General features: G+C 39.5%; 1 protein-coding gene across 1 annotated transcript in view; it reads left to right on the plus strand.

Moving 5' to 3' along the window:
* Window positions 1-15,171, plus strand: part of KIAA1328 — a gene marked incomplete at its 5' end in the record, with an annotated part of 169,047 nt that overhangs the window by 127,642 nt on the left and 26,234 nt on the right. The window contains 2 exon segments of the mRNA XM_082302257.1: window positions 7,725-7,909; window positions 14,533-14,641. Coding sequence (XP_082158383.1) covers window positions 7,725-7,909; window positions 14,533-14,641 — 294 coding nt within the window.

A 15,171-nucleotide genomic window follows, 5' to 3' on the forward strand; every position in this document is an offset into this window, starting at 1 on the left:
TTAGTGGTTATCAATTTTTATTGCTGTTGGTGTGAGAAGAAACTTTGTTCCTTCATTTCCTCACGTAGAAACCAGGAATGAAAATATATCTTACTGGTATCTTGAGTTTTGGAACTTAGCATCAATCAAGTGTAACTTTTTCAAGGAACAGAAGCAACAGTAGTTGTAACATCTTTTTTAACTGTTCTGATCCTCCAAAACTGCAGATTTTCTGTGCATGTATAACTTAATCCCCGCACAAAAAAGTGCAATCTTAAATAGCTGTTGCTCTAATTAGGAATTTCTTCAGAAATGAAAACCCTGTGAGTATCTACTATTCAGCTCTCATTGTGTCCCACCTCTGCTGTGTAGTCACTTACCCTTATCAATTGATTGCTCCATGATGTGATCCATGATCAGAAAAAGGGCTTTTGCAGTTGCTGCTCATTTACTGGAAGCTGCTCTTATCAACACCTATCAGCCTGTCTGGAAACTTCTATAGAGGAGAGAGTGCTTGTGTACTGATAGTCTTAGCAAAGGAAAACATGAGGTGGTTACCTGCACACCCAGACCCACCTCTGCCACAGCCTGTTTTGAAATGCAGCCCATCTACTGTGAAGCCTTTTGTTCTGAGCAAGCCAAGTTGAGAAGAGATGATGTGTTGTTCTTCTATGCCTTTATCACAACCAAATTGCAATCCAATTTGGGGCATGTTTGTTCAGGAGATAGCTTGCATATGGCATTTCGATGGGTATCTTGTGATTGGGGCTGGCTCTCAGCCAAATGCTAGTGATGCTGGATAAGGCACTAAGACTGGCATTCACTTTGCTGAAGAGCATGTGATTCTCCTTCTGAAGGAGAGAGTGATGCTGCCTGATGTACTGAAGAAGTTTAGATTTAGTTCAAAAAGTTTGTCCTAAACAGGGTTTTGCATCATTCCTCCTGGTGCTTTGACTGGTGACAGCCAGGCAGGTTTTTCAGGTATACAGACACTGTTTGGAAGGATTGTTTTTGTACCTGTGACTTGACATTTACATGACTTCTTTTGTGAAGGCTGACAGCAGAGTTTGCTGGAACGACAGCTGCTCTGCTTTGCTCTATAAGAAAGGCCAAACACACAGTCAGAGCATTTTGCCCTGCTAAAGCTTGCCCAGTCTGTTTCCTGTGGCCATTTCTCTGTGACTGTCTGAAAACCTTTATGCTATAATTTTCTTTGAATTCAGAAAAGAGATAGAAAAGTAATCACAGCTATAATTTTGCTGTTTTTAGGAAAACTCAGGTATGTTTGAAAGGTGCTGGTAGGGAGTTGAAATGTAGTGAACGTAAACCAGAGGAAGAAGAGGGCTTCAAAGGGAAGGCATGCATATAATTCTAGGTTAAATTTAGCTTAATACTTGTTACAAATGGACCTCTAACCATGTATATTAAGTGAAGTCCTGACTTCACTGAAGATAAAGACGGTGTTCTGACTGATTCAGTGGGGCTAGGGTTTCACCTATGACTGGTATGATCTAATAGGTCATCGCTAATTAAGAGTATATTTGGCCTCAATTCCTGCTGGTGGAATTAAATATCTGAGCACCAGTCACTGAGGGAATGGGGAAGGAACTGGTCTCTGAAAGAGTGGTCTGGGGAAGCTGTGCTATGGATTGCTGTACCCTGGTACAGCTTCAGATACAGAAAAATTTTTAGCGTAGGTACCGGTATAGCTCCTCCAAGATGACAGAAAAGTAGACCAAATGCAGTTGGTTCAAGAGACAGAGCTCAACAGGGGTGGAAAAAACCCGAAAAACAACAGAGAAACCTAACACAGCTATGGGCATTACTGGATTCAAGGGCATTGAGCCTGAAGAGTGCTGTAAGAGATGAAATCTCTGCATGACAGCTCAGCAATATGTTGTCTGCATAATAACATGTAGATTGTAGGCAATCACTGTCTATTTTCTGTGATGAAAAATCCTTTTATTACAAGCAGATTTGATAATATTTGTATTTCAGTTCCAGAACTCTCACTGACTGTTGAAGTGTTTCCCTACCTGTCCCTGCCTTCTTGCCTTTTGCCTAAAAAATGTGTGAGAAGGGAGATGGACATGGTCCTGAAGACAGCTGAAGGAGAAGAGGTGCTGGGAAACCTTGACTGCACCTTTTCAGTGGTTAAAGTGGTCTTTTCAGAAAGATGGGGACAGACTTTAGAACAAGGTCTGAAGCGATAGAATAAGTGGTGATGCTTTTCAACTTAATGGACAGATTCAAGTTAGATATGATGAAGAAATGTTTCACTATGAGAGTGGTGAAACACTGGTACTGGTTGCCCAGAATGGTCATGGATGCCCCATCTCTGGAAACATTCAAGGTCACTTTGGATAGGCTCTGAACAACTGTTCTAGTTGAAGATGTCCCTGCTCATTGCAAGGGGATTGGAGCAGGTGACCTTTAAAAGGTCCCTTCTAACCAAAACTATTCTCCCGATTCTGTGGTTTCAAATGCACATGCTTTCTAGAAAGGAAAGCAGCTGTTTTGTATTGACATTCACTGGATACTAGCAGTGCCATTAACATATGCTGATGCATCTAACATAAGCCTCAAAATGCCAGGTTTCATAATTGGCCCATGAAATCTCACTCTGGGCTTGAATATGGTCTGCAATGTCTGTATTAGAATAGGACTTTTCCTGCTTCTTAAAGGGAGGAAAAAATGCTAAGCTTTCTTCTTTTTCTCTAGTGTTCTAGTTTCAGTTTGATAGGCTTTAGATTTTTTAAGAGTGTGGTTTTAAGGTTGTTGATCAGCTGGCGTGAACAGATTGGTTTTATGGGGAGGAAAGGAAGGGTGACGGCATCCAGGGATGAGAGGTTGCCCTGAAGTTCACACTGTGCTTCTCCTCCTCACCTGCAACTCTCTTACCTCCCTTCCAGCTCTGCTCAGCTGCCCTGTGGATTTGTACATCCTGCACAAAGAAGTTACAAGTAGACCAATCTCCCTTCTCTTTCCCATGTGCTGCTCTGCTGGCTCATACATTCTGATGTGTTTCTCCTCAGCTCCACTTGAGGGGACTGGAAAAGTTGTGGTTGTTCAGTAGACCACTGCCATTTGTTTTCAGATCCATGCATCCAAAGCCTACAGTGCTTCTTTTCTCCCTCCAAATATTTTTTTTCTTTTCTATGCAGACAAACAACCTCCCAAGCAGTCCTGCTTTGGAACGGGTGGTTTTCAAAAGTGCTGTTTGATAACAAGCTTGATGTGAACTAATATAAATTTGGACCCCTGCTGGAAAGAAGATCCTGACATCTTATCCTTTGTCCCAGTGCTTGTAGTGCTGCTGCTTTATGCTGAGCTGACTCTGGAAGCTGATCTGGCTGGAAAACGCTCCCAGCCAAAGTGGCAGGGGAGGAAGCAATTTTCAGCCTGTTTGTCAAACTGTATCTGAAATGGCAATTTGGGTTCCAGCTACAAAAACGTATTGCTTGGGTTGTCTACTTATCACCAGTTTTGCATCATTAAGTGTTATGCATTCTTGGCCTGATATAATTGCAGCAGATTGCACACATGAACTGTTAATTATTTTATTTTTAAAACAGAAATTACGGAACAGGAAAATAACATTCCAACATGTTTGCTTTTGGAGCTAACCTACCACAGCAATCTGTTAGTTTGATAATGGTTAAACTCGCAAGCCCTTGCCTCAGCAGAGTGCAGTAGGGTACCATTAAGGCAGCCATCTGTTGAACACACATACTGGAGGCATGAATTGCCTCACGTTTTGGGTTTCTGAGTAGTTACACCATAGTCTTATTCTCTGAATGCCACTGATCCGCACTGAAAAATGCACGGAAAGATCAGAGTTCAGTGAAAGGTGAGCATCCAAATCTAGGATCAAAGACTGGGAACCCAGTCAGCTGAGCTCTGGATGTGGAGCCGGGAAGAGAGGATACCTTGTGGGCGAGGTAGATCACATGCTGATAGTAAGCACGGCTCTGGCAAGAGCTGCTTGGGTTGCTTAGCGATTCAACAGATCTGCAAAACTCCATTTGCAGACCAAGGCTGCCATTACGTTGGATTGATTCATCAGGATCAGCAGCTAAAACAAGTTATAGTCTATCGGAGTTTTTCTGCATTAGTTTACAAATGAATTTACTTGGCTCTAAGTGGACATTTATTTTAGTATCTTGAAGAACTGACTTTCCTCTATTAAAGTAGAATAATGTATCTATGTGGTGCCCTAACTTGAACAGTACATAAAGATTAGTAAATAAGACCCCATTAAAAATACTTATAATGTAAGTAACATGGGTCCCAATAGCCTTTCTAATGTCCATTAATGCTTATTCTGAGGATCAGAGCTCATTTTACTGAGCCATTTAGTCAAACCGTGTGATTATTTAGAAAGTTAATTCATGCATACTAAAATCTAGCTTAAGTAATGCAGAGGGTAGGAGGTAAAACTCTATGGAGACGATAGTCCTTTTTGTTATTTAATGATCAGCCATAATTAACTTGCAAATTTGAAATAATTAGAACAAATTAAAGGTATTTAACTTTGCCTCCCTAAAGAAAAATTCAAATTGCACCAAATGCAGCTTTAAATTATTCAAGTCTCAGAGGTCTGTGCCGGGTTTTTTTACAATGCCTTTTCTATGATGAGAATACCAATCTGCTTTTTGTCAGAAAGCATCCTATCAAGTAATTGTTCTTTGTGTCTAATAAATGACAGCTATTCTTCTTTGTAAAAGTATTTCAGTCTCTGAAGACTACATCAGCATTTCCATGGCATTTTAATTCAATAAAACAAAAGGTTAATGTTTTTCTACTTTTTAAGGAATGCAAATACTAGCAGCATTCAATGGGTCCTGAATGACATTTAAAATTTGCCATTCATGCTCAGCAGGGGTATCGCGATACGAGGCTCAGGCAGGATGGAAGGAATGTTCAAGGTGTGTTTTCCTTTGGTGATGGTATACTTGGATATTCATAATGAGGCAGCAGTGTTGAGACTCGCTTCTTTTCTGGTGACACTACATCTCCTGCCTTGGTGTAGGGTAGCTAGGTTAATAAGGTCTTTATTTAGAAAGTCTTCTCGGTTGTGTACTTTCAAGGAGTGCCATGAAAATTCATTGGATATTGTGGTGCCCTGCAGGAAGTCCTACTAACCATGGTGCCTTTGAGTGACACAATAGGTAGTTGGATATGAAAATACAGAGAAACCTCTTTTGCTGCTAAATCTCTCCAGATATAAATATAGCTGATTCCTTTGGACCATATGTTGAGTTTAAATTTCCAGGTTGGATCAGTCACATCATTCGTTTTACTAATTATTCCAGAGGTGAATGAGTAATTATGTTCAGAAACAGATTTTCCTTATGTCTTCTTTGTTTAATTGTGGTAGATAGTTAAATTACTGATTTTTTTTTTTTTTTTTAATCTCTCTGCATTATCCCTTTCCCTCCTTGGTCTGCACACCTTTCAGATTGAGTGCCGTTTTAAGATTTGAGACTCTATCCTTACTTGAGCAAAACTTTAGCATGAGCTGTCTTCTATTAAATACTAAACAATAATGCTTTGTTTATTGCAATTATAAATGCAAATACACTTATTTTTGTTATTCATTATACCTTAGCTTATGTAGCTTCTTCTTGGTTTCTACCTCTGCCACTGCATTATTTAAAACAGAACTCAGTATTCTAGAGGCAACTGCACCATGTAGAAGAGACTGCATTCAGAAGAAGAGCCAGTCGAGTAGTCACCTCTGTATCTGCAAGCCAAAGGTCACTGTCTTCACCTGAGGCCTGTAGGCTGTAATCAAAAGTGCTTTAAACAACTCAAAAAACCATCCAAATAATGACAACCTCACTGTTTTTTTAAATGCTGTTAATCATCCAAGTACAGGCAAATGGAATATCAGGTCCTGTTTTGTCAGAGAAATGTGGTCAAGTATTACACCTTTAAGACTCTTTAAGCAGTTGCTTGGATCCAAAACTGCCTCTTTTTGCTCTTGGGGTTGCAGGAATTAGTAGGTTAATAATTTCATATAATTCAAATAAGATAATAATTTAGTCCACCATAAATTTAAAAAACACTTTGCAGTATTATTAGTGGTCACACAGTTAGAAGCCCTAAACGGAGGTTATTTGGAGAAGTTATATCCAACACTTCAGTCAGTTATTATAGGTCATAAGCCATTATATACTGTTCTGCATTAATAATACAGGAGTAATACTAATTGTCCAACAGGCTCAGTGGGCCCTATTAAACAATGTCTTATACAGCACATTGATGTGAAACTTTTAATTTAGCTATCATTTCCTATTTTTCCCTCAGATCTACAGCAACTTCAGTAGTGCAAGCTTTTAGGTAAAAGATTCCTGTGATTCAGGCTCCATGAAGCTGTATCCTAACTAATACAATCTCAGTCACACTCTTTGGGTTGCCAATGTAAAATTGGTGCTTAAACAGTAAAAAGATTTATTACAGAAGTATAGAATGGTTTCGGTTGGAAAAGAACTCTAGGATCATAGAGTCCAGCTGTTAAGATTTGTTTAATCTTCTGATAACTTAGGAAAGCTGTTTGTCACTTCCATGACTGCAAGTAGATGAATATAATCTTGGGATAAATTGTATTATTTCATGTGGATAATACAAAGATACTTTTAAATATTTTTAATTTCTTTTATAAAGGGGCTTTTTTTGACAGGGACTAACAACTTACATATGTTGAGAATTGTCATTTAAAGCAGTAGTTACTTCCCAGAGAGCAGAATTTGAAAGCAGTAGGTTTACTGCTTTCAAATTCTTTCAAAAGTCTTTACTGAGAGAAATGTGGGTCTTCATAGCCTCTTGTCCACCCAGAACATTTTGAGATGCCTGTGTCTGCACAGTTGAGGTCATGATTGCTCCCCATCACCAGATTTGCCTCCTGCCTCTATCCATGCAGTGTTTATGATCTTGTGTGAAGTTCATCTTGAATCATAATGATTCTGGTTAACTTTCTCTTTTCTTACTTTACTTGAGGTGCTGCACTTCTGCATCAGATGCTCTCCCACCAGTTTGCTCATGCATTCTCTATCCTCTTTAAAAGTACCTCTGTTCATTCATTTCACTTTGTCTCCTCTCTTCTCATCCATTTTCTTCTTGAGTCAGCTTCTCACCATCCCTGGAGGCTTTTAAGAAACATGTAGATGTGGCACTTGGGGATGTGTTTTTGTGGTGGTCTTGGCCGTTGTACTCAGATGATTTAAAAGGTCCTTTCCAATAAAAATAATTCTGTGATTCTATAATCTGCTTTCCTTTTGCAAACTAAAATTTCGGATTTCTCTTCATGTGATCTTCAGATAATCTTCTCTGTTTCCACATTCTAGCGAAGTGAGCATTTTTTAAACTTCTCTTTTTTCCAGTTTTCACCCATTGTGCTGGACAAAGTACTTTGCATGTCTTCATCCCACTGGTCCTGTCCTAACCACTCAAGAAATCCAGGACCTAATGCTTTTAAGGAATGTGCCCAATGCCGCAAAAGTCCAAATACAGTTGTCAAGAGTGCTGCTCGCTGCTGATAATCAAAGACTCCTGATAAAGTGGGTTGGTAACTCTTCAAGCCTTAGGCATCCTGCTTTCAGAAATTATAAATGGATTCAACAAGAGCTCAACCAGCAGCATGATGTTTGTGCTTCTGGAGAGTAGAAGTAGGGTAGAGAGCTGGGTGCCGTGTTAATGGGCTGAGCGCATCATGTAACAGCACGATCTTTCTTTCCTCCCAGTGTCCCGGTGTTGAAACATGAAGATTATTTATTGAGGACACCTCCAGTGAGCAAAAACTCCAGAAAACCGGGGAGCAGTCGTGGGAGCAGTTCAGGGAAGAAAATGGTTGGCTTTGGCGCAAACATGGATGATGGGCAAACCCCTCTAATGCAGACCAAGAGGGAAGGCACCAGCTCCAGGAAAGGTAAGGGGAAGCATACTGTATTGCAGGGCTGTGAGTGTGCTGGTGTGTTCAAAAGGATATCAGTAAAATGCACAATTAAAGGAAGAGCTTTGCAGGTGTTTAAAACAACATAAGAGAAGGTGGTAGCTCCATTTAAAACAATAAAAAATATTTTAAATAACAAATGGTGATCTTGTCTGCTGTTCCTGATGAAAGAAAAAAATAGCCCTTAATCTAAGAAAGCTCCTTTGATGATTTATTTTTTAACTTTCCCAAAAGGCAATGAGAATAAGTGCAGTGGGGTTTGCTCTTTAAGTGTAATCTTTGCATTCTTTTCCTCCTTGAGTGATGACTTCACCATCACAACCTGCTATTTTGCCACACAGGGATGTCTGTACTGCTAGAACCTATCCTGCCCTTAGCTTAGTGTCTCCACTTAAGGAGCAGAGAAGCAATCTTTTCTCTCTTAGGAAGAGAAAAGGTTGGGAACAAAAGCAGCTTGGATGTTTCACTGCTTAGCGTTGAACATAATCCTTGGTTCAATTATGAACTAGGTTTTTTTTTTATTTTTTTATTTTAACTTGTCAGCCAGTTTGCCGTATATGTCAGCATAAAAATAAAGAAAACGGCAAAATGAGAAGAAATGTGGTGCAGTTCTCAAAGGAACAAATAACTTGTGTTATTGGTTAAGACCGTACCAACATTAAAAAGCAGTCCCTGTGAAGAAACTTTCAAAAGGGTATCATCAGCCTGGACCCAAACAGTGGCTGAGGTTAATCTCTTCCAAGGCACAGCTACAAAAGTTGGAAGCCTGTAAAGGGCTTGTGTCCAAAAAAATCAATTTCTAATTTGAAACAAAATCATTTTTGACTAACAGGGGTTCAGGACCCATTACTTTTGCTGTATAGTCTGCTGACATTTCACACTTTCTGTTGTGCACAATGAATCCTAATAGACATTTTATAACATTGCTACACCAATCAATTTAAGCAAGAGAAAGCCGTTACAATTCTGCAAAGTTTCAGGGGCAATTTTCACTGATGGTTTTCTTTTATGGTTTTTTTCAGCTATCATTTTTTTTCTTCTCTTTTCCTCTTCCTTCTGCCCCCCTCCTTCTCTATTCTGTAGTGATAAAACTAGGATTTTTCACAACTGGATGATGGGTGTTGTTCCTTGGATGGGGATAGTCCCCAAAAAGTAATTTATTTTCTATAGATTCAGGGGAAAATATCCAAGCTGGTCTCTTCTTCATTCATTCATTTTTTTCATTTTGTAGAACTGATGAGAAGTTACAAGTTGCATCTGGCTATTGCACATAGCAACTGAGCTGCACCTATGCTGGTTTGGTGATTGTAGTGGTCAGCATGTGTTGGGGCTCATCCCCACTGTAACAAGCATGATCTCTGAAGATGGTGGGCATCTTTTGCAAGCAGTTACTGGGATTGCTGGCTTTTATGGTGTAGAGCTGCATGGCAAAATTTGACTTATAAACATTGGCACTTGCTGTGATAGCAGATAAAGTTCAGAGGAATGCTTTCAAGCTGTGGAACAACCTCAGGTCTATTACTGATTTGAATAGTTGTTTATCACAAGGCAAATTACCTAGCACTAATCACTGAAGTTGAAGTCTTCTGTATTTAGTACCTTTTAAATTGGCTTCCTTCTGTTATATATTTGGACTCCTTTAGCAAGCACACACACATCCCTGTAAAGTGTTTTTTCCATCTTAGGGGATCACTGGGACACAATGTCAAGGTTTTTAATTCCGGATAGCCTGGACTTAGCTGGCTCTGTCCTTGATTTTGCTGGGTATTCCCATCTGCTGCTGACCTGGGATTTCTGGTTCAATGCAATGTGAGAAAGGGGAATGAAGCCCACAAGATGATATCTCGAGGCATGAAACTCGATGTCATTTAGACACATACCTGAAGGTGGCCTTTTGGTAGGAACACAGGAGTGCTGTGTACAGAAAAATGTTCAGCTGAAAACTTCTTGACCATCAGATGCTGACCTGTTGCTACAGAGGTTTATTTTTTTTTCATGCCTGTATCAGTCTGGTCTATTTAAATTATATGTTCTCCAGGATGGTAACTCTATCCAAGCACACCTTAGTGCAGTGCCAGTGCTGATGTGGGCCTTTGGGCACTGTGTTACCTTGCTGTTCCACTGGGAATGGTGGCTGTATTGGTAGTAATGTCCCTCCAGAGCAACATAGGCATTTTTATCAGGTTTAAAATTATTAATCAGGAAGCTGTCCCCATCCTGGACTGGTGGAAGGCTTTCCTGCCTACAGGACTGCTCACTTGCTGTGACAACAGTGGGTTTGGAAAGGGTGATTTCCTAAGAAATCCACTTCTTTCTCCCTGCTGGTGGTGAGTAATGGGGAGAAGAGCATTGATAATGTGGTCCCTTCACCTCCTGGAGTGGAAAGGGTCACTTCTGCTCTCTTTTCAGGGTAGAAACTCACTGGATCAACTTAGGCAATCAGTTTTTATTCCCTCACTGTTGCTTTTTTGTCTTCTGTTTCTGCTTGCTCCTTAGTTTTTATTCCTGTGCTTTAGCAGGTGTTTGTGTCTTGGTAGTCAGACTTTTCTAGTTTTACCAGCAAAACTTTAAGCAGTTGAAGCAATCCTGAAGTCTTAGATCCTTTCAGCAGTAAATTGTTTTTATTGGTGGCACCACCAGCTATGTCAATGTGTACTAAAATCTAACAACTTGTCTAGTTAAAAAGCACTGGAATACAGAAATGTGTGTTTCTCTTCCTTTCTCCTCTGGAAAATTTTGCTGTGGGGCTGGGAAACGTACATCCATTGCACTGTGCAGTATTGGGCAATTCTTTACATTTCTGTTTAAAGTATTCTTCTTTATGAGCCCTTTCTGAAACATCTCTGCATTGAAATGAAAGAACTATTTTTCCCTTTATTTCTTCTTGTTGGACATAATATCTCCATGATGTTGTATAGCATTCATAGTTTCCTTTCCATGTGTGAAAGAAAATGCCAGAGAAGGCAAATGATTTTAGCTCATTTTAGCCCTGTACTTTTCCAGGGGCTGATTTCTCTAGATAGTGTTTGTTTTTCAGTAGTTTTTCTAATGTAGCTTCTTAGGGATTCAGGATCTTGAACTTCTTCCCTTGAGGGAAGACTCTTCCCTACAATTGAATAGAGCAATTAGTTAATATTAGTGAAGTGCTTTGAAGATGTGAAGTACTATATAAATGCTAAGTCTTATGAATATTACTATTATTCAAGTCATAAAGATTTCTTTTATGATTATCAGCCTAGATTTCCCATTGCTTACTTTCATTCCATTGCTGCTTGAACCAGCCTCAACCATATTTCTTCATTCTTAGTGTTTACACTTTTAAAATAGAGACTGCTGTATTTCCCCATTTCATAGTGTTTTAGTTGTCTGTTTTTCAAGCAGAAATATATGGCTGTTTGAGTTTTCTCAAATGAATCTTTATCTTTTTTAAATCATTCTTGTACCAAGTTAGCCAAATTGAAAACAGTATTCTTCACATTACCATTTCGGAGGCATTTATAATTGCTTTAGGGGTAGCTTGCCTTGCAAGCTCATGTCTAGGGTTTTTTTTTGCAATTCTTTGCTGCTCCAGGTTCTTTCCATTGGTGTCAGGATTTAAATTACCACACTATGCAAGAGCTTTTTGTCTTTTCCAGGGGTAAATGTGTCTATTCTTTTTCCACATTTCTTGCTTCTCTAGATCATCTGCAATGTCTCCAGTCTCATAGTGTCTTCTAACACCTGCAATCTAATTAATTTGCTGTCATTTGTATCACCCCAGTTCTCTACGACTTTTCATAAATAATTACCAGTCACTTCATAAATTCATTAACTAATTCCCCTTAGCCCTGATATATATATCCTTCAGACTAAAGACTTTGTATCTTTTTTTTTCCCCTGGTAGTTTCTTTTCATCAGCTTTATGTAGGCAGGTATTATACATCAACAGGGTCTTCATTATCCTCTACTTGCCAATTTTCCCTTCCTTGATTTTTTTCTCATAATATATTTTAAAATTAGTAGTAGCTTGGACATTTTGGGAAATATTATTGATTTAATCATCTTTATATATTTGCTTGTTCCTGAGTGTTTCTTTTCCCTCAAAAGACTTGCTTTTTCCAAGATGTGTTTTTAAACATTTTTTTTTTTTTAGATATACATTTATTTGGGGTTTCTTGATGCTCCTGCTTTATGTCTGTGCAGCCTAACAGCCTCAGTAAATTCCTGCTGAGTTCCTTTTCTTGTTTTCTGTTTCTAGCTCTGGTAATACTTTCAAACTTGGGTCTTTGAACAGTCCCCTTTGAGGCTAGGTTGGCCACTTCTGAGTCCATATATTGTCTTTCTTCACAGAAATACGTCTCGTTTTCTGTGGATGTAGTATGTTGACGGTGTGCCAGTCCTTTCTTGAATTAGCAATTGAATATTTTCTCCCATCTTAACAAGGTTTTTATTACTTTGGTATTAGTTTCTTAAAATCCAGCTGCCTCATTCCACTGTCACGTGAAGTGATTTCTAAATATCTTCTATTCGTTCATGAAGTCAGAACTCTAAGCAAGAGGCTTCCAGTCTTTATATGCATACCCATTCTTCTCATCATGGATTGGCACACTATCAAGTTACCAGGGACACACAATCAGCATATATGCCCATGATATTTCCAAGACTTCCCTCACTGATAATTAACTCTTTCTTAGGCAAGATTTTTTCACTGAAGCACGGTACTGAAGCACAGTTCTTTCTAAAAGAGTGATAACCCATTTTTTGTTAGCCTCCCTAAAATGCATCTTAAAATGTGTGAGTTTACTAAATTGTATATATTTGCATAACTCTTAGATCAATGCAGTGTTTTAAATAATTCCTTGGGCATCTGTAAATTTTGCACTGAAGCTGGAATTACAGCTTTGTGTTGCTTCATGTTTCAGCATGGCTGAGAGATAATGCTGGTGTTCACAGAGCCGAGAAATATTTGGTCATCATAGGGTTACATAAAGAGATAAACACTGGTTTGACTTCAATTTTTGCTGATATTTAGTTTTCCCTATAATAACTCTTTAGTTAAGTGATGTTGGTTGCACACAACTAATGAGGGTAGCTTAAAAAAGCCCCAATCCACAGGCTGTTGTTGGTAGATCAGATAGCTCCAAATTTTCCTATTGCCCTTTACCTCTCGTTTACCTGTATGCTATTTGTCTTACTAAATCTGATCAATGAAACTCAGTTCTCAGGTGAGCAAGTGAAAAATTGGCTGGACCAGCAGCCTTCAAGGGTTGTCTTCAGTCCAGCTGGCAGCCAGTTCATAGTGGTTAGCTGCTTAATATCAACAGCCTGGGCACCTTCAGCAAGTTTGCAGGCTTGGGAAAGCAGTCAGTGTGCTGGAGAACAGGGCACAGTATTCAGGGGACCTTAACAGGTTGGGAAAATGGTTTGACAGAACCCTGTTTAGGTTCAGCAAAGGGAAATGCCAGTTCCTTCAACTGTGTTGAACTGATCTCCTGTAGCAGGACAATCCTGAAAGCAGTTTTGCCAGAAAAGAACGGGATGTCCTGCTGAACAGCAATGAGTCAGTGATGTGCCTTTGTGATGGAGTAACAGAGCCTCTTCCTGGGCCATAATTGCACAATTATGGTCATCAGAGTGCTGAAATGACACTCCCCCCCGCCCCCCCCCCCAGTCAGCTCTGTGAGACTGTGTCCATAAGCAGTGTGTCTAGTCTGGGACTCCACAGTGCATGGTCAACAGTACAAACTGTAGGAACTCTGGCAGAGGCAGCCAGGACAACCATGGGGCTGAAGCATAGGAACTGGAAGAGGCTAAGAAAGCTGAGTTCATTCAGCCGTAAGAAGAGATGATTCATCATGGATCTTCCTTCTTGCTTCAGCTGCCTTAGAAGAGGGTGTAGGGAAGAGGGAATGAGGCTTCTTGGAAGTCATCATTAGCTGCTCAAGAGACAACAGGGAAAAGACACAACTCAGAAAATTCTGATTAGCTATACAGAAAACATTTTTCACTATGAGGGTGGTCAAACAGTGGGACCAGAGGAGTTGCCCAGAGAGGTTTTATCAGTGGAGACATTCGACACCTAATGTGACAAGTAGCCTGAAAGCTGTTGATGCCGTTTGAATGGAGGATTGAACTACATGACCTCCAAACTTCACCTGTAAACCTAGATTATTTTGTAATTCAAGAGCTATTTGGAGGTGGGAAGAAGGAATGGACTCTCAGTTCTATTTTATTTAAATGAAAATACTGTTATAGTGATATTTACACTTGGAGAACGAACGTCTTATAGCACGTCATGAGAACTGCATCTGTGAAACGGGCTGAATCCTGTGGGCCACTTAAGAAATGATAACAGTGCAACTCTGTCAAACTCTGGGCAGTAAGATGGAGGCTGTAGAGTGTGCCTTATTCTACAGATTTGATTCTGCATGGTCCTGAAATGGATGCTGTCCATAGTACTGTTGACTGATGAGCTCTTTGTAATTTCTCTATGTATATTTGTCACTCAAAAACTGTTTCAGTTTTTCATCCCAATGTTCTGTAATAATGCAGAACTGAGAAACGTCTATTCCAAAATCGCTAGCTCCTGATGCCTGGCTTGTCTTCACTTCATTCCACAGGGACAACTTCAGGACCTAGGAAAGATGCAGCCATATCTCCTGGGTTGATGGGCAGCAGCAAAGCGCTTGCAACCACAGCCATATCACCGATTCAGCATGACCCTTCACGGTAAGCTGCTGGGTAATCTCTGGTTTAAGATTCTGCAAACACAACCATCAAATTCTCCTAGATGCAGAGAAGTGACTGAATTTCTGTGATGTTTCATATTAGCACAAGCCGAATAATATAAACTAAAACCTACCATATCCTTTTGACATTTATAGTAAGCCTTAAGTTGCATGTTAGAATAAGAAAAGCAAGAATATGCCAAGTTCTAACATACTAATTTTACTTAGATTTTGAGCAGAAAGTATTTTATGTTGCAAGTCCTGACACATTATTTACACCTTTGTACATAATTTGAATTGACAGTGTTAACCCCATTAGGTTTTACATCCACTTGAAGATTTTAATCCCTCTGCATTTGCCTGCCTCCCCCCCCCATTTTTATCAAATGGCATTTCTTTTAAAATGTTTTGTGTGAGAGTTATTTTATGTTTAATGACAAGCAACAAAATCACATTAAGTCAGCAATTCCTGATTATACTATATATCTGCACTAAATGCACTGGAAAAGCAGCATTATCACTTCTGTTCCA

This window comes from Coloeus monedula (genome assembly GCF_965178545.1).
Source record: "Coloeus monedula genome assembly, chromosome: Z".
In the NCBI taxonomy this organism is placed as follows: Eukaryota; Metazoa; Chordata; class Aves; order Passeriformes; family Corvidae; genus Coloeus; species Coloeus monedula.